Source organism: Astatotilapia calliptera, chromosome 14 (assembly GCF_964374335.1).
Source record: "Astatotilapia calliptera chromosome 14, fAstCal68.1, whole genome shotgun sequence".
Classification (NCBI taxonomy): Eukaryota; Metazoa; Chordata; class Actinopteri; order Cichliformes; family Cichlidae; genus Astatotilapia; species Astatotilapia calliptera.
The window spans coordinates 15,339,250-15,367,003 of NC_137435.1; the positions used below are offsets into that span (position 1 = coordinate 15,339,250).

The 27,754-nt window shown below is 40.4% G+C and overlaps 1 protein-coding gene across 12 annotated transcripts in view; it reads right to left on the reverse strand.

Moving 5' to 3' along the window:
• LOC113036528 (muscleblind-like protein 1) overlaps nucleotides 1–27,201 on the reverse strand; it is a 67,225-nt gene extending 40,024 nt beyond the window's left edge. For 2 of the 12 annotated variants that reach the window (XM_080288344.1, XM_080288334.1), the window contains exons 1-2: nucleotides 26,936–27,198; nucleotides 3,807–4,817 (exon numbers count right to left, since the gene is read on the reverse strand). In XM_080288344.1, the coding sequence (XP_080144470.1) occupies nucleotides 3,807–3,980 (174 nt within the window). In that variant the 5' untranslated portion in view covers nucleotides 3,981–4,817; nucleotides 26,936–27,198. Of the gene's footprint in view, nucleotides 1–3,806; nucleotides 4,818–21,472; nucleotides 23,203–26,935 lie in introns of those variants that run through there. The other 10 variants (XM_080288340.1, XM_026192931.2, XM_080288341.1 and 7 more) reach the window with 8 other exon arrangements.
• Nucleotides 27,202–27,754: the final 553 nt, after the last annotated feature.

Genomic DNA, 27,754 nt, shown 5'->3' on the forward strand with positions numbered 1-27,754 from the left:
TAGCAACAAGCTGTTGAATTCCTTCAGCAGGAGACAAAAGGAAGAGCATATCCCACTGTTTTCCATTCTCTCAAACAGTTACAAAAATACATTGTTTGTTCAAATCTTCTGAAACGGACTCTTTAGCACACGTGAGTACATCCTGATCTGGCATCTCTTTCTGTTTAAATGTAAATAATTTTAAGAGTAGAGATTATACAAGGTCACTCCAATGCCATGACATCTAAAGGGGAATTTCTGCACCAGGACATGGCATCAAGCTACTTCTGTGCTTGGCAGGCTGAACGGAGAAATTTTTCAATACGACACAACTGCACGCAAAGTCAAAAGTGAACACCAACTCACAGAAACTCACTGTTAAAAATGAGAACTCGGGTTGTAGACACGTCTGGTTCATTTGGAAAAACTTGAAAAAATGACCTACGTATTAGAGAAGAGTTTTGAGTATTTGAACAAAGTGGTAGATGCTGTTTGATTTATTATCGTAGACAACCTCTAAACAGAATGACGGCTGAAAACATTTGAAGACTGGTAAAGAAGCAATGCATTACATTATCAGTACTTCTTCCAATGGCAAATTAAAACTAAATAAAATCATTTTGAAGTTGTGCTGTGTACCTAGACAGATTCCTCATGTCTTTGTAAACATCGTATTCTTCGTTACTTGAGTCCAGGCCATGAGGGTCAGTCTCACTGTAATATTGGCCAATCATAAAGAGCCTCTGCCTCATTTCCTGTCTGCTTTTATCAGTCCATCCTCTGTTATACGCCCCGTAAATGGAACTTTCCACCATATTCACCACTGACAAAAACCTATTTTTGTGACATTGCTGAATGGCTGAACGAAGTTTGGGTATAAATAGGTATAAATAAAGGTATTATCATAAGAGACCAACTGGTAAGAATTCACAAGGCTCTGATGTGAAAATAAAATGTGCATTTACGGAATCTGAGAAAGACTTGATTCAATACATAAAGAAGATAAAATTAAGGAAGCTATCCATGCGTCTTTCTATTTCTCCTGCTACAAGTCCTCCTTTCCTTTGCTAGCCTGCATTGTAAAAGCACCGAAGGGCAGGTGGTGTGAAAAATTATCCAGGGGTGGGAAGCCACGTTTAGCACCATCCATCCCTTTACTCCTATTTTTCTATCCACATTCTCCTGCCTGTCCTTCCCTTATCCCCTTGCCCCTTCTCCATGCCTGGCTATGTATTATGAATTCATCTGCAGATAAAGCAGATCTATCATTCTGTCATGAAGGCAGGGAAGGGAGGTAGACTGTGGAATGCCCTGGCACTGAGAGCAGGGAAGGGCTGTGTGCATAGTGCTATGCTTCCTTGCGCATTCCCTGCTGCGCCTGCTCTTGCCCTCTCCAGCTCTGTCTGTCTGTCTGTTCTCATGATCCATACAAGGCCCCAGCTGCCCCCCTTATCCATTCTTGCCTTACCTGTACCAACTAAACCCACACAAGCCACCTTAGCTTCAGCCAAACAGCCCATAACTGTAATAACACAGTGCCTGGCTTAACAAGAAATCCATCCCCAGGTATAAACCAAGGCCTGCACTGCTTGACTAACTCTCAGCTCAAGTCTCCAGTTACACAGAATAACACCCTGCTTGCCAATCAGATAGGGGACAAATTACAAGACGTGCACAAGAGAGTACACAGAGCTCTAGGATCCAGAACGATTGTGCCCACTGGAGCCAAAATATAGAGATGTATCTCACCGATAGCTCTGCATTCAGCACATATAAAACATATGAAGTAATGAGAAAGCAGTTAGAGGCATGTGTGTGCATGTTGTACATTTGTCTTGTGTTTATCCCGTGTACGTTCACTTTTATGATCTTTCGATGCAAAACCTCTCAGCCATCATGTTTGGCTCTCAGCCACTGGACAGCCTTTACACCCAATCTCGTTAATGTTGATCAAATAAAAAATGAACTGCATATTCGATGTGTATGAGTGTTTATAACATTTTGCAGCATCAAATTTAAGAATACATCCATCCAATTTTCTTAACCAATTGAATTCCTATCCCAGCTGTCATTGGGGTAGAGCGTGGATAGAAACAATCATTCGCTCTCACAGTCACACTTAGAATCATATTTAACCTAACATGTTTTTTGACTGCAAGAGGAAGAACCCAGCAAACCGGCAGAACCAAACCCAGGACGTTCTTGCTTTGAGACGGTGCTAATCACTGCACTGCTGTTCCACCTACATATGTGTGTTATCAAAATGTACCTCCTTGACTGTCTTATTTTCTCTTCTTTTTCTTTAACTAAGTTCACACCTGACTTTGTCTCCTTTATATCAAAAGAAAAATGCCTGAATTAAATTACGTCAGCATCTCCTTATCAAATTAATAACATCTGAGATATCAAAATGTTTATGTTGGCATTTGTTCCCCTAGAGTATCTGCATTTCAGTATACAGAGTATAATGTCAGGATGAGGTGTTTATTCTTTAACTATGCTAACACTATGGTGGTAGGGTAAGTTTTGTGTCTTCTTAGTGATTTCCTCCAGAATCACCAAGAAGCAGATGTTTCTAGTTTGGACTGAACATTGTTTAGACTGATTTTGTTCTATTTGTAAAAGTATTAACATTCCCATCAGTCTCAGCTAAACTTTGTGTTTAGCTGGCAAACATTTGTATGCTAACATGCTAAACAATGATGGGGGCAGCTGTAAAGCAGACACATTAAACATTATCACTAATCTTAGCATGGCTCTAGATTCAGTTCTGCTCAAAACTGGCTCAAAATCAGAAAACTCTCCAACCACAGTGGTTAGCTGCCGTGAGCTAACACTCATGAGTCAAGATGCAAAACCTCTCCAATGTCTCCAGTCGCCAGAATCAAACCTTTGTCCTCTGTCCACCTTTCGTACCACTTACACTGACAACAAAAGCAGTTAAGCTTATTGCAAAATGTATTAAATAAAATTGGTTGAAAGCCTATAAACAGATTTGGTGACAAGCTACACTGCGACATAAATATCTGTGTCATTTCTTCTGGAAGTTTTAATCAAAACTTTACTCGCGCCTAGGGCGTTTTAATCTCTTTTAAGCATTGGATAAATAATTCTCGCCCCATTTATTATACCTTAATATATGTATTTGTGTTTTCTTCACAACATCTCAGCTCAGTCCATTTTCCTCCCTCTTTCCATCCACTCTGCCGTTTGATTTTTCTTCCCCTGTCTCGGAGAGAGGAGTTGCATAGTGGGAGTGTGTTGTCTCAGTGCCAGGGCAAAAATAGACAGTAAATTACAGAGCCTTCTGAGAACACCCCACTGTGCTGCATGACCTCAAAATAACACACACAGACATATACCCACAGACTTACATACAAACGTGAATTACACAGTATGCTGTCCTACTTCTCTATTTCCCATGCAGCCCGTTGATGTGACGATCACACAAAATCCTTTGCAACTTTGTGCCAACCAACAGTCCTGCACCAGAGTTATGTGCCTGCAAAGGAAACTCTGAGTCTGATTCACAGATGTTAATGCGATTATGGCCTCATCTCAGCTTACCCTGACACACAAACATACTTTTAAAAGTATTTATGCAGATCTATATACATTCTATTGCCAAAGTATAACCAAATGTAGTCATAAGAAGCACAGCAATAAAATAATATTTTGTGTCGATTTTGTAGACGAGTTAAACAAACTGATAAATTCTCAGACCACCCTTGTCAGCAGCATAAGCTCAAAAATAAAAATAAAAACTCCACAAAAACAAAAAAACAGGGCAGTGCTGATTGAACATCACAGGTGTTTGTCATACTCACCTTGAGAGAGTCAAAACAGGCAATGACTCTGCCATTTTCCACTTGACAGCTCTTGGCAGGGTGGGCGAACTTGCACTCACTGTCTGGTCGTGAACAAGTTCCTCTCTGGAATTCCCGACAAACCTCCAGTGTCAGCCACTTTGTGTCCCGGATCGGTGTCACATTCACCGCCATTTTAAACCAGGAAGGAGGGGTCGATTAAGAGTAATAGATATCCAGCAAATGCAGTTATGTCTATTTCTGTATGTTTCTAATAACACTGAGGCAAATGATGAGAAAGTACAAATAAAGGACATGGGAAAAAGGCAGACTTTACAGGTTTTCTCCCCAGGGTCTGACTCTGAATTTAAGCCTAAGAGGCCTTGCTGTCGTCTACCACCTGTGGCCCATCCTAAGAGTTTGTTTGGGGCTCCTTCAGCACCTGTCACCCAGGGCTTAGGCTGCTGACAGCCAGAGAGACCTGCTTTGTAATCGCTCTCTTTCAAACACCCACACCATGCACACCAGTTCTCCCTGTGCCTTGCTTGCTCCTCAGCTGAACTGTCAGGTGAGATGAATGGCAAAACACATTATCGATCGAGTTGGCCCATGATGAAAAGATGCATGGCTGGAGGAGAGAAGAAAGCAGGAGAGGAGGAGGAGGGGGAGAGGGGCCGGTGGAGGGGAGAGCAAAGAGACAATCTTCTTCTGCTAAAACGAGCCGATAAAAACGCTGTGTCTTCAGTATCGGCCTCTGTCTGCGGAGAAAGGTGGCGTGTTTGACTTCCACAGAGGAGGGCTGAGTGGCATGGGTGGAGAGAGGTCTGGCTGGCAGACAGAGGAAGGGATGGAGGGGAGGAGGGAGGTGTCAGTGATGTGGAGACAGCCTCAGCGGACAAGGCTGGCAATCATGGCAGTCCTGGTGCTCGTGGTGTGGCTGGCAGCTCCAGCAGACATGGACAGGCGCAGAGGCACAGGCGGCTTCAGCGGAGCCAAACAGCCACAGGGGTCAGCGAATGAAGGCACTTCTCTCTGTGGAGAAGGAGGGAAGAGTATCAGGGTAACAGCGCTTATTGCACATACATGCTCACAAACACAAGGCTAATACTCTTCCTCTCAAACACACACAATTGGATTCAGACACAAAGCCTCATTTGAACTTGCCTCCCATTCATTTTGTCGCGCACGCTCTCCCACAGTAGCTCTCGCAGACACTACCAGGCTCTCAGCTGGAAAATCAAACACCACATTGCTAACAGGAAAGCTCAGCAAAGCTCAAGCATTCAGGCACAGACAATTTATTTCAAAAGTCGACCATGAAGAAGAGAGAGGGGGGAGACAGAAAGTGGAAGAGGGACAATTATGTTATGCATCTTCGTCTGCATCAGTATTAATTAACATTTAGAATTAGCGCCGTAAACAAACAGAAAATAATGAATGACAAGTGAACAATAACAAGACAATACAAAGAAAAAAAAGAAACACAATAAACAAAAATCAAGTAACTATACTCTAAAATACTGCAGCCAGTATTTACACGCAGCTAATGGCGAGCACTCAAGTATCAAAGTATTGATTTGTGATTTAACAATCGGCCCATCCCCAGTAAGATTAAAAGTAGCCTATCAGCAAGCTAGACGGTCCCAGCGTCACTGCTGGAAGGTTGCCGGGTAGGACAAATGAGGCAATGACTTGATAAAGGTCGCTACAGAAGAGGGAAATATTTGGGACGTGCTTCTTTGTTTTACTTTTGTTAGACTCTTTTCTGCGATAGTTAAAGCATTTCATCTGAGAAAAAGTGGTTGCTGAAAGAACATGACTGTCCCTCAAATCTCCAACAGCTTACAGGAAGTGCCCAAAAACCGACATCCCACCAGTGATTACATCACTTCTAAGTCTCCCACACTTTAAGAGATGAAATATTTCTGTGACAGTGCTATCATGAAACAGTGGTATGATGTTTATATAAAGCATCCAACTCGATAGGAGTCCTCTGGTAACTTCAAAATGACCTTATTTAGAGTGACCTCTCAGTCAATCTCACCGTGGCCTGTGATTCACACAGAGGCTCTATTCCTAAATATGTATTCCTGGTATTAGGTAACGCCTCTTTAACTCCAAAACATGGTATAGTTTCAGTGGGGTTAAATTAGCATTTAAAGTGTGTAGAGGAAGAAAACTAAGTCAGAAAAAAACCAAGCAAATCAACTCACCAAAGTCTGTGTGGATAGATATCAAGTCTTAAGCATGACTTTAAAACTTGCTCTCAGGTGGTTGTATTAAATCAAAGCATTTATCTCACTGGGCTGTCACAAAAAAAACCCTTAATGATGCCAGATATTTAACAGTAGAGGAGTATCAAGGACCAACTTTTTTCAGATTTTTAATCAGTAGTCTAGCAATGTGGCCAAGAGTTAAAAATGACAGTTTGAAGAAAAATGAAGAGGTACATGACTTAGGAAGGGAAAAAGCATAATAAAATGAAAGTACTTGGTCAAGCATTGATTGCTCCTATTTGGGCCAGTCACTTCGTGAACTACTTTTTCAGCCCAAAGCTGATATTTTGGGCAGCGCGGATATGTGCAAGTGGCAGCAGAGTGAATAGAGAGATGACTACTGCTTGCCAAAATTAGTCTTCTACATCACCCACTCTTTCTTCCTGACCTTTCTGGTATCAACATATATTCAAACATTGTTTTTATTTATGCTGAAATCTCTAAGACACACATGTCAAGATGTGAGTCAACACTTCCTGTATGCAGACAGAAGTACAGGAAGTACAAATTAAGCATCAACAACTAACAAGTCAGGAAAACCACCGGTTACATTCAGGAACAGGAAGCCGTGCACCGAAAAAAGAAAAACAACTCTTTGGACAGATGAAATCAAGATTAACTGTTAACAGAGCGATGGGAGAAGAAAAGCTCAGAGATGGAGAGAAACGGTTTATGACCTGAAGCATACTGTAACATCTGTCAAACACAGTGGAGGCACTGTTATGGATGCTACTGGAATCGAGTCACTAGTGTTTATAGATCATGTGATTGCTGATAAAAGCAGCAGGATGAGCAGTGAAGTGTACAGGGATATACTCTCTGCTCAGATTCAGCCAAATGCTGCAAAACTAGTCAGTGCAAATGGATAACCCTTAACAAGAGTTTTCCAAGAGTTTTCCCAAGAAACCCAAGAGTTTCTTAAGGCAAAGACATGATATATTCCTTGGTGTCCTAATCAGTCACCTGATTTCAGTACATCAGAGCATGTTTTTCAATTATTAAAAGTAAAACTAAATGCAGAAACCCACAAGCAAACAGCATCTGAAGGTGGGTGCAGTAAAGGCCTGCAAAGCATCTCCAGAGAGGAAACACAGCAATTACTGATGTCCATGGGTTCAAGACTGGACATTCATTGACAGCAAAGGATTTTCTTTGAAATGATATAAAATGATGTCCGCCCAGTTACTTTTGATCATCTAAATATGTGATATAAATGTATAAAATGGCTCTAATTCCTAAGCATTTATTGCAAAACTTTTGTTAAACCCCTTAAATTAAAACAGAAAGTCTGCACTTCCATCACATCTTGACTGCTTGATTTAAAATTCAAAGCATCACGAGGTCAAGCAAAGGCTTAAAAGAGAATTCGTAACGACTTTGGAAAAAAGAACCAGAAAATCGAAGGACCCAACTAAATGGTACTTACTGACTTGGCAGCAAATGTCGTGGGTACGTTGTAGCTGCTGGAGCTGAAACGAAAATATTGTGAAGATGAACTAGAAAAAGCACATCCATGATACTTTAACTTGTTGTTTGTCTTTGTTTGTTTGTTGTTTTGCAGGCTATATAAATGTGGACATCTGAAAAAGATTACCTCATTACCACCGTTGTAATTTTAAAACGCTGAATCTAAAACATTTAAAATAGAAGAAAATGCTTGTCACACTGAGATTAGTTGCTCATCCTGTAGATTTATATTTCCCCTTCCCGCTGTGGAGATGATCCAGTGTACCTCAAGTCTTTATTAAGGCATTCGGCATCTGTGACTGAATTAAAATTAATTAATGATAATCCTGAAGTCTGGCAATACAGCAATGCTGAAACTGATGGTAAACCTTAAATTTATTGTACTGATGTATGTATTCACGCTATTTATTTATAGCACACTCTCTAAACCTGTCATGGTCCCTGTGCCTCACCATGTGTTTTTGTTGTTTTTGCTCTGTCTCTCTCTCTCTCTCTCCTGCCGGGGCGGTGCTCATTATGGGCTCCCGCCCCTGGCCCACGCACCTGCTATCTCCACACCTGCTGCCTATCGTCGCAATCCCGAGCCCTACTTAAGATGGCAGCACGGTGCTACTCGTCGCTGTATCGTTGAGCAATCAGTCTGTTTCTAACCGGAGTTTCTGTGTACAGATCTTTCCCGGACCCGGGAAAGTAAATAAATTCACTGTCTTCCTTGCAAGGATCCCTGGTCTGCGTGTGAGTCCGTTTACACCCCGTGACAAAACCTATTAAACCTTGGTATTAACTAATGCAGATTCTAATAAAACAGCATGATATCCATAGCTCACCCACGAGAATAACAAACTGTTGTATGTCTAAAACATATCATCAAATCTACAAGTTATAGTAGGAAATGCACCGGTAATTAACATTTATACGATTTGTGTAATCATTTTTTTCCTCGAACAGCTTCGAATTCTCCGAACTAAAGCCATTATCTTCTTTCCTCTTATTAAAGATGCACTAGTGCATCCGATGGTAAGCAGTGTGACAAAGTAGGCACCAAAGTACCTTTCCTTAGTATTTACAGAAGTCATCTGTCTCGTGTTATGGCTGCCATACAGACGCTTTCAGTTTGAACCTTTGCAGAGCAAAACCTTCACTTTCATACAAAGCAGCATACGTTTCTCCGAAAACATGTATTATATAACATGTATGTGCCTGTGCCAGCTATCCCATGTGCTCTGATTATATTTGAACTGTGAGCCAAGTGGCTATGATGTCATATTTAAACTTGATTTGCCAGACTACAGGACAGTGTTCTTCATAGGACAGTTCCTAAGCCTTGCAAACATTTCCATTGCAGAATCATACCCTATGAGTTAACCACCATAGCTGTGCAGCATTCCTACCACCATTTTTAAAGGACACATAACATTTTTGTTTTTCAAAATCCACATTAAAAATTCAAAGTTTCAACATTTTTTATTGTTTTCATTTATTAAAAGTAGTTTCAAAAGTGTAAATGTCTCACATGCACTATATTATGTTTATAATTTTTCAAAGTGTTGATCAGCATGACCAGAAAATGGACAACAGTTGTACTTTTCTGTAACCTAAGTAAACAATGTAACACAAAACAATGGAATCATAACTGAAGTGCATCAAAAACTATATTCCCACGTGGGGGATGATCCTGGGTCTCCTGGTTAAAAGTCTTGTTTTATTTGGTCTAAGCACAAAGGACATGAGACATCAGAGCATAACCCCACAGTTCAGTTGCACTGAACTCTCGCATATGCTCATATAAAAGGGAATATGCCTCATTTGCAAGGCTGCATGGTTAAAAAGAAAACAAACAGAGAATGTACATGGATTTGATTAGACAAACTTACCCTTGAGTCCTAAGGCAATGGCATGCTAGTTTTCTGTTAAGAGTTATGCTTTCTGCGGGTTCTGGAATATCCTAAATGAAACAGCTATGACAAAATAATATAGATGTAATGGGGCTCCACGTTTACATGCATTATTAGTGCCAGTTCCACATGGGGGAGGGAGTGAGGCACCTTAGTCGACTCTCACCTCAAAGCAGGATTAAAACTAAGAAGTAACAAATGTGAGAAATGACTCTGGCACAGAGGAAATATATAAATAAAGAAGTCATCAATAAACATCTTACCACGTGTGAATAATGCATGTGGCCATTTCCCATAGCCTGAGGCAGAAGATATTATTACACCATCAGATCAACTAGCCAAAGTAATAAGTTGGAGTGCAGAAACCTGGGGATGTTACACTCCCACAAAACACCCCGATTTCTTCAAACCCCAAACAGACACATGCACCCCTACACACACACACACACACACACACACACACATAGAGTTCATTAAAAAGAATAAAATATTGGCTGAATATTCTGTCTCATTCCAGGCCAACCCCAGCTGTTGACATGTGGTCAGCACAAAGCAGACTGTAATGCCGAGTGTCACCAGGGTTCACGTATCTCCTCGTTTAAAGAGAGCCATCTGATCTTGTGTTAATCTGTCTGGTAAAACGGTGCCATTCATTTGGCCCAACTCTACATTATTTCATGCATATGACAACTGACCAGGAAAAACACACTGATTTAGCTCAGAGTGACACCCCTGCTGTGGAAGTACTGACTACTAAGACCCTCTTACTAACATATCTGCAACACCTTTATAATATTGCAAAAGTAACACTGATTTGGCAACTTCTTTGAACAAAAATAAGACTCAACAAAAATAATATCATGTTATGTCTGTGAGAAGCTGCATGTAATGCTCAAAATTGAGAAATCTGTGACCCCATGAGCGACTCAGCCTAATTTGCCTCTGGGGACAACAGCCAATGTTTTTGTGGCTTTCTGTTATCCAAATATTTGAGTCAAGATTTCCATTTTTGTCCTCTGGTCATTGTTTCCACATCCAGATAAAGAACAAGAAGGTAATAAAAAGTTACAGCTCATGGTTTCTGGACGCTATATCCAATTTGCTTGCCACACGCAGCTTTTATCTGCATGCAACCACAGCCTGCTCACACATGAAAAACTCAAGGTAGGCTACAAAAACCTGAAAATATTCATGTAGCAAAAAGATTAATTTGTTAAGTAGCTATTGGTAGTAGTAGAGACTTATCCACTATTAGCTAGAATTGAATGAAAAGATCACCAAATTTTTTGTAAGTCATTCTGAGCTGCACACCAATATCAACTAGCAGTTGTGGCATTTCACATAAAAATGCAAATGTCACACTGCAGGTGGCACCACTGAAAAAGTCAGCAGGGTTCATCCTCTGGGCACCATGAATGTCCACGTAAAATGTCATGAGACTTAAATCAGGAGTTGGCCAGGATGTCTGAGCCAAAATGGCAAGCCAGCCAATAAAACAGAAAGACAGGCCAAACAGAAAAACAACACTGCCATTTGTAGCATAGATATAATTAATTATACATTAGTTGCTCAGAATGATGTCAGTGTTATTTTTTATATAGTTGCATACCATAATATTAATTTGGACTGTTGAGCATAACACACATGAAACTGAGCTGTTAACTAAAGCAACATGCAGCCCTGCATCTGAGAGTAAAGAACAGACAAAAAGAGGAAGAATGAGGAAGATTTTTGTGAACGCAGGCCAGAGATCTGAGTCATTTATTCACTTTGAATGACTTCCAGAAAAGGGGAAAAAAAATAAAACCAAAGGTGAAGAAAAGAAAGCTAGAAAGCAGGTTCCTTCATGTTTGATTTCCTACGGATGATCTACCAAACACAGTTCACTGAGAAACAGAAGCTTGCTGGAAACTAAGAGAAAATAATATGCTTGAAAACATAACTCCCCAAGAGAGTCACAGGATAAACTCTGATCTATTAAAGTGCCTTCGGAGTTGCTGTCTAGCATTTGAAAAGTCTTGTGTGTTCATGCAGTATAAGTTGATGGTTCAGCCACTCTCTAAGTGTTACAAATTCAGCCAAGAGTTCAGAATCTGTTTTTTATGCTCTTTCTCTCTGGATTTTGGGAATACAGCAGGTTAGAAACAGGGATTTTTATCTTCTGGCTCCAATTTAATTGTTCAGTAAGTTTACACTGCAGGTATTAAGGAAGAAGTTGGTGGCGTAAGAGGCGAGGACTGGGAAAAAAGAGAAGGGGAAATTCAGTAATGTGAGAGGTTAAAGGGCGCTGACTGCAGCAGCAGCAAAAAGCAGATGCTGGACGCTTCATATTACACCGCATCACCGGCTGACCAGGATATCATCTATAAACGACCTGAGCTGCCCTTTATACTGATAGGCACATCAGGGAGAGCCTGTATGGGGTGGGGAGGCTGCGAGAGACAAATAGAGTAAAGGAGACCAAAGGTGGTGACAGGAAAAGGCTAGAAGCTGGAAAGGGATTGATAAGAGGCAAACAGGAGCAATTAGTACAAGTCTGTAAGAGACAGAGGTCGGTGTCTGGTAGTAAGACAGGAAAATCAAGGTGTGAACTGGCAGGTACGCAAGAGGAGGAATCAAAAGGGAAAGCTGGGAGGGCAAAAAGCAGAGTTTTAAAAAGCACGCCTGGCATTCTGCTGTGATATCATTTCAACATTTCTCATCTCTCTTCATTTCTCGTACCCTAATCTCCACCTGTTCTCCTTTTCTGTTTCTTTACACATGCATGCTTCAGTGTTTCACTTATTTTTCTCTCCCCAAGTCTTTATTCTTCAAACAAATCTGCTCGCCTTCTGCTAAGTTGCACTCGCAGTATCATGTGACATAAACAACTCTGTGAACGTGGCTAGTCTTTTAATAGTAGCTGTCCTCGTTTTATTCGCCCACTGTCTCAGCCCCCTCTATCTCTCCTTCTCGCTGTCTCTATACTCATTCCTTGTTCACACAACACCTTATGCTGCAGTACCACCAGTAATGTGCTGCAAGGTCACCATCGCCACGGCAACTAGATAAACCATGCTTAAAGCAAGGACAAAGTGGTTAATGGTGTCAGGTCCAGCCTCATATCATAGCAATATAAGGGAAAGACACAGAGTTTTCAAATGACACTGTGACATCGGGAACGGCCACTGGGCTGTCCATTAATGAGGCTGCAGTGGTTAGGAGCAGGGGTAGCGCAACGGCAGGAGACAACGCCTGTATATATGCATATAGCTTTGCCGCAGGAGTGTCAAGCATAAGGTCCGGGAGCCAGAATCGGCCCGGCAAAGACTCCAATAAGGACCATTGGATGTGAAGGACATTGATTTTGGACTGGTAACTGCAACTTTTTGATATAAAAGTTTTAGACAAAGTTATTAACTTACAGATTTCTGTCATTTTACTTCTTACGATACATGTTGACAGAGTTCTTTAATTTAATACAACAGCATTTCAGCATCCATACATTCTCTTCCGCTTATCCTTTTTAGGGAGCCAATCCCAGCTACCATATGGCAAGAGGCAGTGTACACCCTGGACAAGTTGCCAGTTTGTCATAAGTCTAACAACCACTCGCACTCAGATTCCCACCTCACATTCACACCTAATTTGGAATGACCACTAACTGCATGTCTGTGGACTGTGGGAGGAGGCCATAGTTTCCGGAAAGAACCCAAACAAACAAAGGGAAAACATGCAAACTCCACACAGAAAGGCCAGGTGGTGGAACCGAACTCAGGACCTTCTTGCAGTGAGGCAACACTGGTCTGGTCTTTAAACCACACATCTATTCAAGCAGTTTCAAAAGTTGGTTTGGTTATTTCCTCCCCCAGAATGGTGCATACTATTTAAATACATTTTAATAATGGAAATAACAGATACACTGTGCTGCAAAATTGAAATTTAATGTGCTATGACTTAACACACTTGATTAATGGTGTCGTTTCTGACCTGTTTTGAAATATTGCATGAGGGATTTTGTTTTCTGAATACAAGTTATATTGAAGGTTTACATGCAGTCCTAATTAGAGAGGAAACTAATTTCCTCTATATGAAAACATCAAATGTCACAGTGACAACAAAAAATGGATTGTTGCCTTCAGATGATCTGCAGTTCTGCAGTGAGAATGCTGACAGGGAATGGAAAGAGAGAGTATATTTTTCCCATATTAGCTTCTCTTCATCGCCTCTATATAAGGTCTTGAATAATCAGGTCAAATCTTATTTTAAAGACCTGATAGTACCTCGCTCTCAGACTGCTGGCTTACTTGTGGTTCGTAGGATATTTAAAAGTTAAATGGGAGGCAGAGCCTTTAGCTTTCAGGCCTCTTAAGTTTGGATTTGGGAGACAAACACCCTCTCTACTTTTAAGATTACACTTAAAAACTTTCCTTTTTGATATAGCTTAGAGTTAGGGCTGGATAAGGTAACTCTATAAGCCAAGTCTGCTGGGGACTTCCTATGATCACTGAACTTTTTTTTTTCACTTTTATTATTTGCTATTAGATTAACTATTACATTAGTTATTATTGATTGATTGATTGATTGATTGAATCTTTATTTTGAACATGTTGAAAAAGTACAACAAAATAGAATTAAGAGACAAATGAACAAAGCAAAACAAAAGGAAAATGATCAACCACAGCTCCAAATAACTTTCATGTTCAAAAAGGAGCAGGAAGAAGCATAAGCTTATTTAATCCCACCCCTTTTCCACTATCTAGTATCAATAGACTACAGAAATACCTCCTTGCAATTACATTATATGACATGTGTATTTTTTTTAAATATATATACATATATGTTTCTATCTATCCATACATACGTATATACACATACGCACATATACACATTTTCAATAACCCCATTAACACCTCAAGGATACACAACCTACAAATATATACATATACCCATACCAACATACCCGTGCACCCGCACACACATGAAAATATTAGACAAGAACACCCTATCAAATCTCTACCTTTTCCCTGTACCCTGTAAAAACCATATCCTTAAACCGCTTTTTAAACTGCGCCATGCTTGGACATTGCTTCATATCTTTACTTAGTCTGTTCCACAGCTTCACTCTACACACAGAGATGCAAAAACTTTTTAATGTTGTACGGATACGAGGATGTTTTAAATTTAATTCCTCCCTCAAATTGTATCCCCGTTCCCTTTTAGAAAACATTTTTAGAATATTGTCAGGAAGCAGGTTATTTATTGCTTTATATATATAATTTGTGCAGTGAGAAAATGAACCAGATCTGTGAATTTTAGAATTTTTGATTTTAAGAATAGTGGATTTGTATGATCTCTGTAACCAGTTTTATGGATTATCCTTATGGCCCTTTTTTGTAATATAAAGATTGATGATAGCGAACATTTGTAAGTATTGCCCCAAACCTCTGCACAGTAATTCAAATACGGTGCAATCAGGGAACAATAGAGAATGTGGAGTGATTTGTGGTCCAGAATGTGTTTTACTTTACTCAAGATTGAGACACTTCTTGAAATTTTGTTATGTATATGATTTATATGAGACTTCCAGTTTAATTTATCATCTATAATCATGCCAAGAAACTTATGCTCAAGTACTCTTTCAATTTCCACACCATCTAAATGAATCTGCACTTCTGCATTTCTAAGGGAATTCCCAAATAAGATTATTTTAGTTTTACTTAGATTTAGCGATAGTTTGTTCCTGTTAAACCATTTTTTAATTTTGCACATTTCTGAAGTAATTGTATCCAGCAGCTCCTTTAGATTCCCCCCAGAACAAAAAATATTTGTGTCATCTGCAAATAATACTAATTTTAATATATCAGATGCCTTACAAATATCATTTATATAAATAATAAATAATTTTGGACCCAGTACAGAGCCTTGTGGAACACCACAAGCAATGTCCAAGCATGATGAGGAATGGACACCCAGCTTCACAAATTGTTTCCTGTCACTTAAATAATTTTTCACCCATTGCAGTACAACCCCCCTAATCCCATACCGTTCCAGTTTATTAATTAATATGTCATGATTGATTGTGTCGAATGCTTTCTTGAGATCCAGAAATACTCCAGCTGCATACTGTTTCTGATCTATAGCATTCGTAATCTCCTCAATTGATTCGATTAATGCCAGAGATGTTGATCTTTTTGATCTGAATCCATATTGACTGTCAGAGAGTAATTTATATTTATCTAAGAATTTGTCTAATCGTTTATTAAACAGGTTTTCTAGGATTTTGGAGAATTGTGGTAGTAAAGAAACAGGCCTGTAATTTGTGAAGTGGCGTCTATCCCCAGTTTTATGCAGCGGCACAACTTTAGCTATTTTCATTTTGTATGCCACTTTTCCCGTCTGAAATGATAAGTTCCAAATATATGTTAGAGGTCCTACAATTCCTTCAATGACCTTCTTGACGATTTTCATGTCAATATCATTACAATCAGTGGATGTTTTATATTTACACATGTGTACAATGTCAATTATTTCTTTTTCCTCCACTGATGTGAGGAACATTGAGTTAGGGTTCCTATCAATCAGGTTTTCACTACATTCTACTGATGGCAGTGACTCAGGAATTTGTTCTGCCAGTTTTGGTCCAATATTTACAAAATAATGATTAAAGCTGTTGACCTTATCAGCAGTGTTTTCCATAATATTGCCATTGTCGATAAAGTATTGAGGATAACTTTGTTGTCCAGAATTATTTTTAATGATACAGTTTAAAACATCCCATATTCCCTTCATATTATGTTTATTGTTGTTCAATATTTTACTATAATACTCCTTTCTACATACACGTATAATATTGGTCAACTTATTTTTGTATTTTTCATATTTATTTTCAGCATCTTTTGTTCTTTGTTTTAGGAATTCCCTATAGAGTGTATTTTTCTTTTTACATGCGTTTTGTAAACCCTTGGTGATCCATGGTCTATCTGAATATTTGTGCTTTCTGTTGTATTTTATTGTTGGACAGTTTTTATCGTACAACTCCATGAATATTCTTAAAAATATGCCATATGCAATATCAATATCAGTTTCTTTGTACACATTGTCCCAGTCCTGATTTAATAGATCGTTCTTAAATGCATTCATAGTTTCTTCTGTCCTTACGTCTGTATCTCAGTTGTTCTTCATGCTGATTTTTCTTATAATTAGTGTCATAAACTGCAAAAACTGGTAGGTGATCACTGATGTCAGTAATTAATATTCCACTCACAATGTTGTTTTCCATATTGTTAGTGAAAACATTGTCAAGTAAGGTGGCACAATGTGGTGTAATTCTGCTAGGCCTGGTTATTTTAGGATGTAAACTCAAACTGTACATAGTGTTTAGGAATTCGTCGGTCATTTTATGCTTTTTCGGATTCAACAGGTCAATATTAAAATCACCACAGATAAACATAACTTTTTGATTTGTTTTAGAGAATATTTCCTCTATGAAGTCATTAAATACTATATTAATGTCTGGTTCTCTTCCACACTGTGTCTTCTGTCCTCTGTCCCTCCCCTCGTTGCCCCTCCCTGCGCCTGGTTCTTGAGGTTTCTTAAACCTCAAAGGAAGTTTTTTCTTCCCAACTTTTGCCAAGTGCTTGCTTTGGATCGTTTAATGGTTGGGGTTTTCTCTGTATTATTTTAGGGTCTTTACCTTACAATATGAAGTGTCTTGAGGCTACTGTTGTTTTGATTTGGTGCTATATAAATAAAACTGAAAACTGTGCATTAGTTTGATTTTAGGCAATTTTCTCTTGAATCTACAGTACCTCAGGAAAAATAAAGCCTTTGCTTGGTTTCCTCCCTCTCAAGCTGCTAGAGGAACAGTGATGGGCATCTTAGTCATGGCACAAGTTAACTCAAATACCTTGCCGGGGTTTAACTGAAATTATAGGGCTCACACATGAACCCTGTCAAACAAACGCAAGCTGGAGATTTGATCCGACAGTCTTCAGCTGAGTGTTAGTCATTGTGGAATGATACTCCATTATGATGACGGTTAGACAGATTGTACCATCAGGGTAATCTTATACCTCATTCTGATGCTGAGTTTGCGACACTCATACACACACACATATTAGCACTGCAACAGCAGGCCTGCATCAGCTAGAGGAAACACAATTGTAGTGATAAACGTAAGGTCACCAAGTGCATTTATAATCAGGATACTACCATATGAGTGATACGTATGCATATGCACATCAACGATCTCTCGTGCACTCTCTCTAATTCACACACACACACATTAACCACACAGTCTGTGACTCCCTCCTTTAGCTGTAAGACAAACAGAGGGGAGGGGAGATGACAAGGGGCAGTCAAGTGGCACGTGTGCAAGCTGTCGTCTGCACTGTGGTATCAGCACAAGTGTTTAAAGAGCCTGACATGCACATAGACAGAAGGGGTGAGGCACTTGTAGCACACTCATATGACTTGGGATGTGTGCGATCATATAGATTTCATGGTTAAGATATGTGGTTTGATATGCTACACAGGGAGAGGGGATTACATGCAGTCCCCATGTACACATACATTGTGTGGATGTACACATTGTCTTCCTCCTTTACTGCAGTACGGCTACTTTGCTGTGGTGATGCCAGCCTGGTGTAATGCAGCGGCAGCAAGGGTGTCACTGAGTTCATGGACATAAACCAACCCACTGCCAGACCAGTCTGCTCCTCTCAGGAATAGCAATGGAGGTGGTGCGTGTGTGAGTATATGTGTGCAAAAAAGTATGGGTGGGAGGGTAGATTTTGAAAGATTGGAAAATGCTGAGAATGAGAGGAAGAGTCACAGACCGAAAGACTGATAGAGACAGTGAGTGATAGAAGAAGATGTCCAGGGGATATAGATTTAATGGCTGGAAAGGTGGAAGACAGATGCTCATGAAAAAGGAAAAAACACCTAAATTGTAAATTCACTTGGCATCTCAGCATGTGTCATTTCAAGCACAGGGCCATTTTCAGCAAATGCACAAACACAATTGATGTCACTGACATGACTGTTCAGTTTAACAATGTCTGTTTCGCTTTGAGACATGTCAGCCTCGAAAGACAATACAGGCAGACAAGTGAATGCAAAAGTTATAATAAAGAAAAGCAGCACAGTTAAAGTGACAGACAGATGGAAAGACAGGGAAGGGAAAGGTGGCATGGCCTGAGAAACAGAACAGATATTTTGCAAATAATGAGAGGAGTGAGGAAAATAAGCAAAAGGTAGAAAAGGTAGAGCAAAATGAGAATTATTTATGAGCTACTTGGCTGTGGAATTCCTTTACAGAAAAAAAAAAAAAAAGATTAGTAACTGTGAGATGATCCCCGATTAGGAATGGAGGTCTGAAAAAGCTTAATAACATAACGTAAAGTTCAGTAGATGAAGATTATTAATGCTAATGATTTGACCTTCTGGGACTTTTTTCCACATCCAAGAGTCTGGCATTTTTGATCAAATGAGGAAATACCAAAGAAGTGCCCCTCTCAGAAGAAAATATCACCACCACACCCACATGCGAAATGCAGGATCCATGGCTTGTCATCAGATCTATATAAAGATCTAGTAAAGCGCTATATAAATACAGGCCATTTACCATTTACCAGATCAGCAAATCGGCCAAACATGGGGATAATCTGTACTCTTCAGCTGTCTCTGACCAGTGATTCTGTTTGACACCTTAATCTGTAGAAACCACAGAGGGCTGCTCTATGGAGCCAACTGTATTTACTATAGATTACATCTTCCACTAGTGTGCATTAGTCCGGTGACAGCTTTGCAGACTGCAGGGAAAACAGCAATCATACACCATTGACTGACTCACTGTGACTTTGCCACTCGCCAAATGGCCTCGTAGGACTTCCCCAACCATTTGTCTGAGTGGCTGTCTATCTGCCACTTACACGCTCTGTGTCGAATATCTGAGGCTTGGAATTCAAAGTCGTGTCCGCTCACGTTCTTTTGCTTTCACCTTGATCAAAGCATCCACACTATTTTCTTATTTTCTGGTAACTGAATAATGCAAATAAGAGTAAGGGTGAGTTCATGTTGTTATGCACATACACTTTAGCTTTTTCAAACAAACACACTGCTCATCTGCATTCAACAGACTGCCCCGTGGCTGCTGAAGACAGCAGGGAGATGACATCACTTCGAAAGGACAGAAGAGGTGGTGGATGAAACTAGAAGGTGGGGGAGGATGAGAAATGAGGACAGACCTTTTCTACATTTTTTTTTTAAATTGCAAAGAAATTCACAAACGCAGGTAATCAAGCATTCTCTCACTCTCCCTATTAGAGCATCTTCTTGTCTTACACACTCCTAGTTGATCAGTCAGAGTTATGCGTGCTGTGTAATTCAGTATGTATCTGAGTGCCTCCACACGCCGCTGTTCTATACCCTAATGACCTTGTAGATCTGCAGAGAAGTTCTTTCAACCGACTCAGACACTGAAAGAGAAGCAAAGCGAGAGCCACAAAAAAAGCAGGCAGACAGAATAAAACTGAAAGCTGCAGGGAGAGACAGAGACAGAGATGTGCAATATGAGAAAGTAGAACTGTGAAAGAGAGTGGCAGGTGTGGAGATAATGATTGATAACAAGCAGCAAGGAGTGTGAGTTTGGTAAATAACAAAAATGTGCATGTGAGCTCAAATATGGTACTCGTTTTACTTCTACCACTATACATAGCGGTAGGTGTGCCGCCCACAAACAATCAACATTCAGGCATCATTGCATTTTTTCTTCTTCTAAATTTTAAACCTGTATTTTCAATTTTGTGAGTCACTATCAATTGCCATGACACCGGAGCAAGATACCATTAAGGGAAAATCACCTCGCAGCATCAAAATAAGTCTTTTACCGGTAAACCACCGCAATGCTTTTATTGTGTTTTTATTGCTCTGGAAAGTGAAGGTATAGTTCTAAATGTGAGCAGCTATAAGCTGTGCCTTTGATAAATTAATATTTTACCTTCTTTTTGATAAGTGGGTTGGTGTTTAAAAAAAAAAATCAGAAAGTTCGAAAGATTTCACAGAGAATTTTAGGTGCGAGGCACTCATGAAGCTTAAAATGAAACCCTCCATTCTGTCATCGAAGAGACATCATGCACCACAACCCCTTTTTGTGCAGTGTGGAAAATGTATGTAGATGAGTGGCAAATGAGATGTGCATGAAGATAAACTGGGAATCACATTTTTTAACAGAAATTATGCACATGTAATAATCATAATTTCATCACGATTGCTCCTCGTTTCCTAACCAATCCTGGTGCAAAGATAACAGCATTTAATGTACTTTTCTTAACGGATATTGTGAATATTTTACATTACACACAATATTCAACAGATTTTTTTTTTTTCTTTTTTGCACGTGCGTTTGTGTGTCAGTCTGAGTAACGTTCAGGTCATTTCCTGAGGGCAGCTGCACTGTAAACACCAGTAGCCTTGCTTTTGTACAGAAGTGCAGGACTGTTCTCGAGTCAGAGATTGAGTTGGTGTGCGTGTGCGCGTGTATTTATGTTTCTCATTCAGGTATCCATCAGGGTGAGAGCATATTTAGCATTAGTGTTACCAGCAGTTTTCACACAACAGGGACTTTATTGCAGTCCAAAAATAAGACAGACACAGTGTAAACGAAAAGGGAATGTGTGTCAGTGTGAGTGTGTGCTAACTACTCTGCGAAACATTAAACACCAACCTTACCCATTCTTTTTTGTCTGCTCAGCTCTTTTCCACATTTATGCTCTCGCAAATCAAAACTACCACACATTAGCAGTGAGGCGCAGTGTCAATCTGCACATGTACACACATAATTAGAAACACTCATAAAACTCACTCAAACACCCATCAACACATCAACACACTCAACGTCCAGATGGCGAATAAAAATTTTCAAAAGCGAGTCACGGCAGAACAAAGGAGAAAAAGTAAGAATGGACAACTCGGTCTTGTTAACGCAGAGTAGCACGCAACCCACACAAACACACACACTCACACAGACACACACACACATATAAACTGAGTAAACAGCAAGACTTACTGTATCTCTGCATGGACTCATCTGACTGCTGCTGAGGGGAGAATGGAAAGCGAAAACCTCATGCTTGCTTCGCGGCACTCCTCTCTTTCACTCCCTCTGCCACCGCCCCCTCCTCCTTCCTTTTTCCTTCGCTTTCTCTCTCCCTTGCCTCTTTTCCTTCCTCCTCCTCCTCCTCCTTTTCTTCTTTCCCTCTCTCCCTCCTTCCTTCTTGGCAGAGCCTTACAGTATTCAGATACACCAGTCTCCATATAAGGCAGCACAGCTAAACATGTCACACATAATTTATCCACAGCAGGCTGCAAGTTCACCTTTCACAGCCCGTGCTTGGATCGTATGCAATGGAGGGAGGGAAGGAGAGAGGGAGGGCAACGCAGGGGAACAGACAAACTTCTGCTGTCAACAGCCACGTTCCTACGATTTGGCAGCGCGAGGGAGAGTGCACGCATCCGTGTGCACGTGTGTATGTTAACAAATGCTGACAATCAGACCGTGAAAGTGCTACCGGAGACCGAAATGCAATTCACCTGCACTGTTCCGACACCTCCCTCTCTGTCTCTCCACCATCTGTATCTGCAGTCAGTTAATCTTATACAGATGATGTTTGCGAGACCTGTCCACCCGCACGCCCCCTCCTCCACCACCACCCTGCTCTCAGGAAAAGAGAGAGAACTGCAAAGGAGGAATACACAGAGACTTGAAAAAAAAGACAGGAAGAGTTATAGTCTGAAAGAGGGAGAGGCAGCAAGTGAGAAGGGTGAGATAAAAATAATATGTCAACAAATAAGATGCTATCCGGAATGCTGTCTGGTTGCAGCAGGGAGAATCAGCGCAATTCCCTCTGATGATGTGTCAGGTTTTGCAATCGATGGCTTCAAAAATACATAGTTCCTGACCTCTCTTCTGCCTCTCTCGGTTGAGTTTTTCTCTTTTTTTTCTTTTTTGAACCTCATAGTCTTTCTAACGGTCTTGAAGAAAAACAAAAGCACCATAAAGATAGCTGCTGTGAAAGGCAAGAAGAGGAAAAAGCAAGGAATAAGAGAATGGGAATAATAATAGCTGCACTTGAGAAGCCGTGTTGGCTGTTAGCTTTTTCCTCCCTCCTCCACAGCTTCAGTCCACTCACAGGACAGCAAGAGTCACAGCTCTGTTGCCATGGCTTCTAACTCCATCAAACACTACGTCAGGTGCATGTGTGTATGTGTGTGAGCATGTGTGAATATCTGGCTTTGTTATTGCAGAGGTGCGTGTGTGTGCGTTCATGCATGTGTGTGTGCGTGTGAGGTGGGTGTTACCGAGTGACTCAGAGCCACATCACTGACTTATAGCAGCAGTATTTCATCCTGTATATTATTTATTTGTGCATGTGTGTTGGTGTGTGCGTGTAAGACAGTAAGTGAAAGGTGTTGACTGAACAGCAAGCTAAAGCCCGCCTTCAAAGGCACCTATGATGGATCTCTGCACTGCTCTAAGTGTTTAGCTCCAGCTTCTATAAATATTTATCGGTTCGTTCATAGAGTCAAAGCAACACAATACAGACACCAGCAATATGGAATTCAGATTTTAGAGATGGCAAGTCATTGTTCTGTGCCCAAAAAAGGTCCTGTAGTTGGCTTAGAGGACTATGCTCAACTGTGTCTCCAAATGTGTACATGTTGCACTGTGATCTTTTATAAATCAGGTGAACTCTAAAACACTAGGAGTTTTAGAGTTCACCATTTTTGCACTGGAAAAAGCATCATCTGTAGTCGGACTATGCATGCTGGAATAGTGTACTTATGATAACAGTGAGGAAGTTCAGTTTGGAATGATGCGCACTTCTTGCCCTTAATTATGAAGCAGCATGGGAAGGACAACCAACCCTGATCAGCAATTACATCACTGCTAGTCAGGTAATATTAACAGCCGCTGATGTTGTGGCTGCGTTTGGTGTTAATGTGCATAAAACAGTCATTTTCATCACAGAAGAATTTAGTACTTGATGTGTTTCAGAGGCTCGGCGAGTTGTAAATGTCCAATAAATGCAACAGTTAATGTGACACATTCAAATGCAGCGGTGTTACTTCAAATAAGTGCACAACTTGCCATATTTGATTTGAAACTATCCTGTCAAAATTACGCAAGTGTACATAGTGTAACTACTCATCTACCTCATTCAGAACACTCATCAACACTTCTGCAGGCAACATGGCAAATATTACAATGTTAAAATGATCCTTTCAAATGGAAGAAGAGTATTGTAGTTAGAATTGCTGCTTCACAGCAAGAAGGTTCATGAGTTCAAATCCAGGCTGGGGCCTTTCTGTGTTCTCCCCATGTCTGCGTGAGATCTCCTCCCACAGTTTAAACACATCTATGGGGTTAGGTTAAGTGCATGTGTGCACTTGTGTGTTAATGTGTTTCTGAAGTAACCGTGGGTATGGATGTTTGTTTGTCTCTATATATTAGCCCTGCATGAGATTAGCGACCTGTCTAGGGTGTACCTAGATGGATGGATGGATGGATGGATGGATGGACGGATGAATGAATGGATGGTTAATATTCATCTCGGTAAATTAGAGACACATAAAATAACTTAATATGTATACTTTGTCTACTCCCACATGCTCAAAAAATATTTGTCTCCTTAACAGCAAAATATTCTGTGTTCATTAGTCTTCAACTAGGATCTCACTGCCCCTTGCTGTTGGCTGGGTAGTGTAGCAATAGCTCTTGAAACAGCTTCCCAGTGCAGTGTGTTCAGTGTCAACCCAAGCAGTAACACAAGCTTCAGTGGAAGGCAGAGCTAAGTCTGTAACTGCAGGTTGAGGTGATAATGTTTTGTGGATATGTCATTAGGGGTGACATGTTTTACACTATTTTTGCAGCTTGTCTCTTTGCTAACAGAAAACTATTGATTAGTCTTATAAAAAGCTACTCAAACTTCAAATGTAAAACTGCATTTCTTACTTCAGAAAATCAACGGCTGTGCAAGTGTTACAGTGCAGCTATTTTATTTGTTCTTTAAAATGCAAGATGTCTGACTGAACCCTATTTGTAAGGAGCTGATGTACTCTGATTACCAGCTCCAAGGTATGAATCTCAACTGCATATGTTCCATCTGAGACAAAGTGTAAGTAGTATGAAATGGAAATAATCAAGTAAAACGCCGTTCTTTTAGAATTGTTTGAGTAAAAGGACTTTGCACAAGCAGCCTTCTAGTCAAAAGGGATAAATACAGTGATGAAAAAACAAGGCAGAGTGAAAGGTCTTGGACTTGCAGATAATTGCTGCAATTGCAGATAATTTATTGCACACTAAGGTTCCTGCTCACCACTCTGCTGATGTCTGTGTATGGAAGAGAGAACGACAAAAGACTTTTGAGTCACTGCTTTCGAACATAAGCCGTTACACGTTCAATCCTCTCTCATGCTGATCATATCAAAATGAGGTCATGGACTCGTGAACATGTGGAACTTGTGTTCCAGGTCAATAAAGGCAGGAATGAGGGAAAATCTTAAGCAGAACACCAGAGACAGCATCAATTGTAGTTGAACGAGCAGATCTGGACCCATATATCACTTTTGAGCCATGCTGCTGAGCAAAGCCAGGGTTGGGCCCAGACCAAAAGCCTTAAACCTTAAAAATTTTGCAGAAGCGAAAATCATACAGGGACAACCTGACATAGCAAGTCTGTTGTTAACCATTCCAGGTCCAATCGCAAATACTTAACCTTCCAGAAGTTCATCCTCAATCCGAACAGCTCTGTGTACAGGTACCAACATATTTCGGGGCCCTGCTAGTGTGACTGTACTGAAAATGAGGGAATCTTTCAACACAGAGCTTTATAACAGACCAGTAGTAGAATATTTGAATATCATTTGTTTTAAAACCTCTTAAACTCACCACTGAAATAGTTCTGGTATAACCACTGTTATTCAGAGAAATTTTGGATTTACTCTCACGATCTGAAACCACTATTCTTCAAGCCCCCCGCAAACTTTTAACGAAGCAGCTACGCAGATACATACATGAACAAACCTGGAAATAATCAAGTACATCTTTAAGCACCAACACAGCTACAGAGAAGATTAAGAGGTAAAGAGGATACAGTCAGCAACAGATAACATGGAGGGAGACAATTAATGAAAGCAACCATTATGAAAAAGAGAATCAACTCCATTTTGAATGTGACAGGTGGATTTTTTGCAGTGGCACAGCAAAGAGACTGGTTTTTGGCCAGTGCTAAATGGAGACAAGCTGAATATTCACAAGACATTTTTGTGCGATCTGCATTGTAGTTTCTTTTTTTCTGTTCTTTTTCCTTTTTTTAAATTTTATTTGCAAAATCTCTTTGCATAGCCTGTTAATGTTGAGCAAAAACAGATCCCATACCTACATAATTGTTTCCAAAAGGTGCAAGATACACAAATATAGTTCCTCGTGTCATAGCTCCTTTGAGGGCTCTTTTGTGATAAAGAGCACTATAAATAAAACTACTTTCAGCCATATTTCATTTAAACACAGAATTTGTATTTCTTCAGAAAACACATTCAAAAGTCTTTCTGAAATTATGATTTAATCCAAAATAACCAGTTTTACTGACTGATTTGGGGTTTTTTTGTCTTTCTACTTAACATTGTTGAAACATGATTTTACACTTGAGTCCCAGAGGGGAGACTTCCCAGTTGAGCCTGGAGGTAATAAAGTTTAAGAGTGTGTGCGCTAAGCTGATGCAATTGCGCTTTTCAGGTTGCCTCAGTCTCTGGCGCAAGAGATACGGTCACAAGCCTCTGTGACAGTTAAACCGCAAAATGAATACAAAAGCTACCCTTTTACCTGTCAGCTTACACCAGTGTCATTTAGGGCATGTATAGTAGACTACCTTAAAAACGTATACGTTTTACAACGTTGTATAATTGTTGTCTTTTTTATAGATAAATATATTTTTTGTCCAATAAAAAGATATGTTTTAGTATGAAATGAACATGTTACGCTGTTTCTGATGAATTTAACTGTCCAGAATGACAGTGCTTTACAATTTGTAATTTCCTGAAAGTTTCATCATGTTAACCAGCACTATCTGAACAGAAGCGCGCACAAAAATCGCATCCAGTGTATTGAAACTGGCTACAGTTAAACAAACCTGCTAGATCAAAGGAAAAAAGCATGCAAATACCAAGCCAAGTAACAACCAAAAACTGACATGAATATATCACAGGCATATCAACTATTTTGATTCCGCTCTATTTAATATACTCTTCCTCTTGAATAATCCAAGTTTCAGGTTTTTTTGAGACAGAATTTAGCAGCAGTCACAAGCAACAGGTAAAGAAGTTGTCGGGATCATAACATGTCAAATATTAATCACACCCTGGCATCTGTATAGAGCCACTCTTCTCTTCTCACTTGGCAGGGGCGAACAGAGAAACAGACGATCTCGAAAAACTCGGCGCTATCTGTGCGGTCAGAGCAAAGCTGTCTTACCTGCCTGGACGTCCGTGTATTTTCTTGCTTCGGTCTGGGTGTATGAGTGCGTGTGCGCTCACAGACAACCCCTCGAACAGGAACTGATGAATCTGCACGACTTCAGCCCTGCAGCGTGCGGTGCATTATGGGGTTTCAGTCAGGCTCTCTCTCTGCTCTCGCTCGCTCTCTCTCTTCCTCTCTGGCACAGTGTTAGAGGGGGATGTCCTCGCCTCCTGCCTGAAGAGAGGAGGGTGAACTCACACACGCTGTGTCCATACACACACACGCAAACACACACACACACAATGCAGAAGAAGCCTCGTGATGACGATTGCCGCGGCTTTGGTTGCCATGGCAACAGCTCCCCCCCCCCTTTGCTGTTGTAGTTCGGACTGAATATTCTGATAAAATACTGATAAAGAGTCAAACAAGAAAATACTTCACATGCTGAAATCTCCCTACATGCCTCGATTTCACATCTGCTTGGAGCCAGCTGACGCTGAAATGAGGAAAGACTCTTGTGGTCATGTGACCACTAACTGTTGCTTCTGCCTTCTTACGTTAAGAAAGAGTTGTGGAAATGAGTGTCTGCCTCGCTGTGTGTGTGTCTGTGTTCTGAGCATGCGGGTTGATGTAATGGTTACTGGAAGCAGGCTTCCTGTTTGCGGTCTCTTTCCTTTTCTTCATTGCTACTGCCAGTCCACTGAGGCCTGCTGCCCTTTGATAACACATTTCAGTCACATTATAAACAAGGGAAGTACAGCTGGATAGCCCAGTTAAATGACTGGGTGGCTACACATGTTCATGCAGGCATACAGACAGACATACAAAAAGACT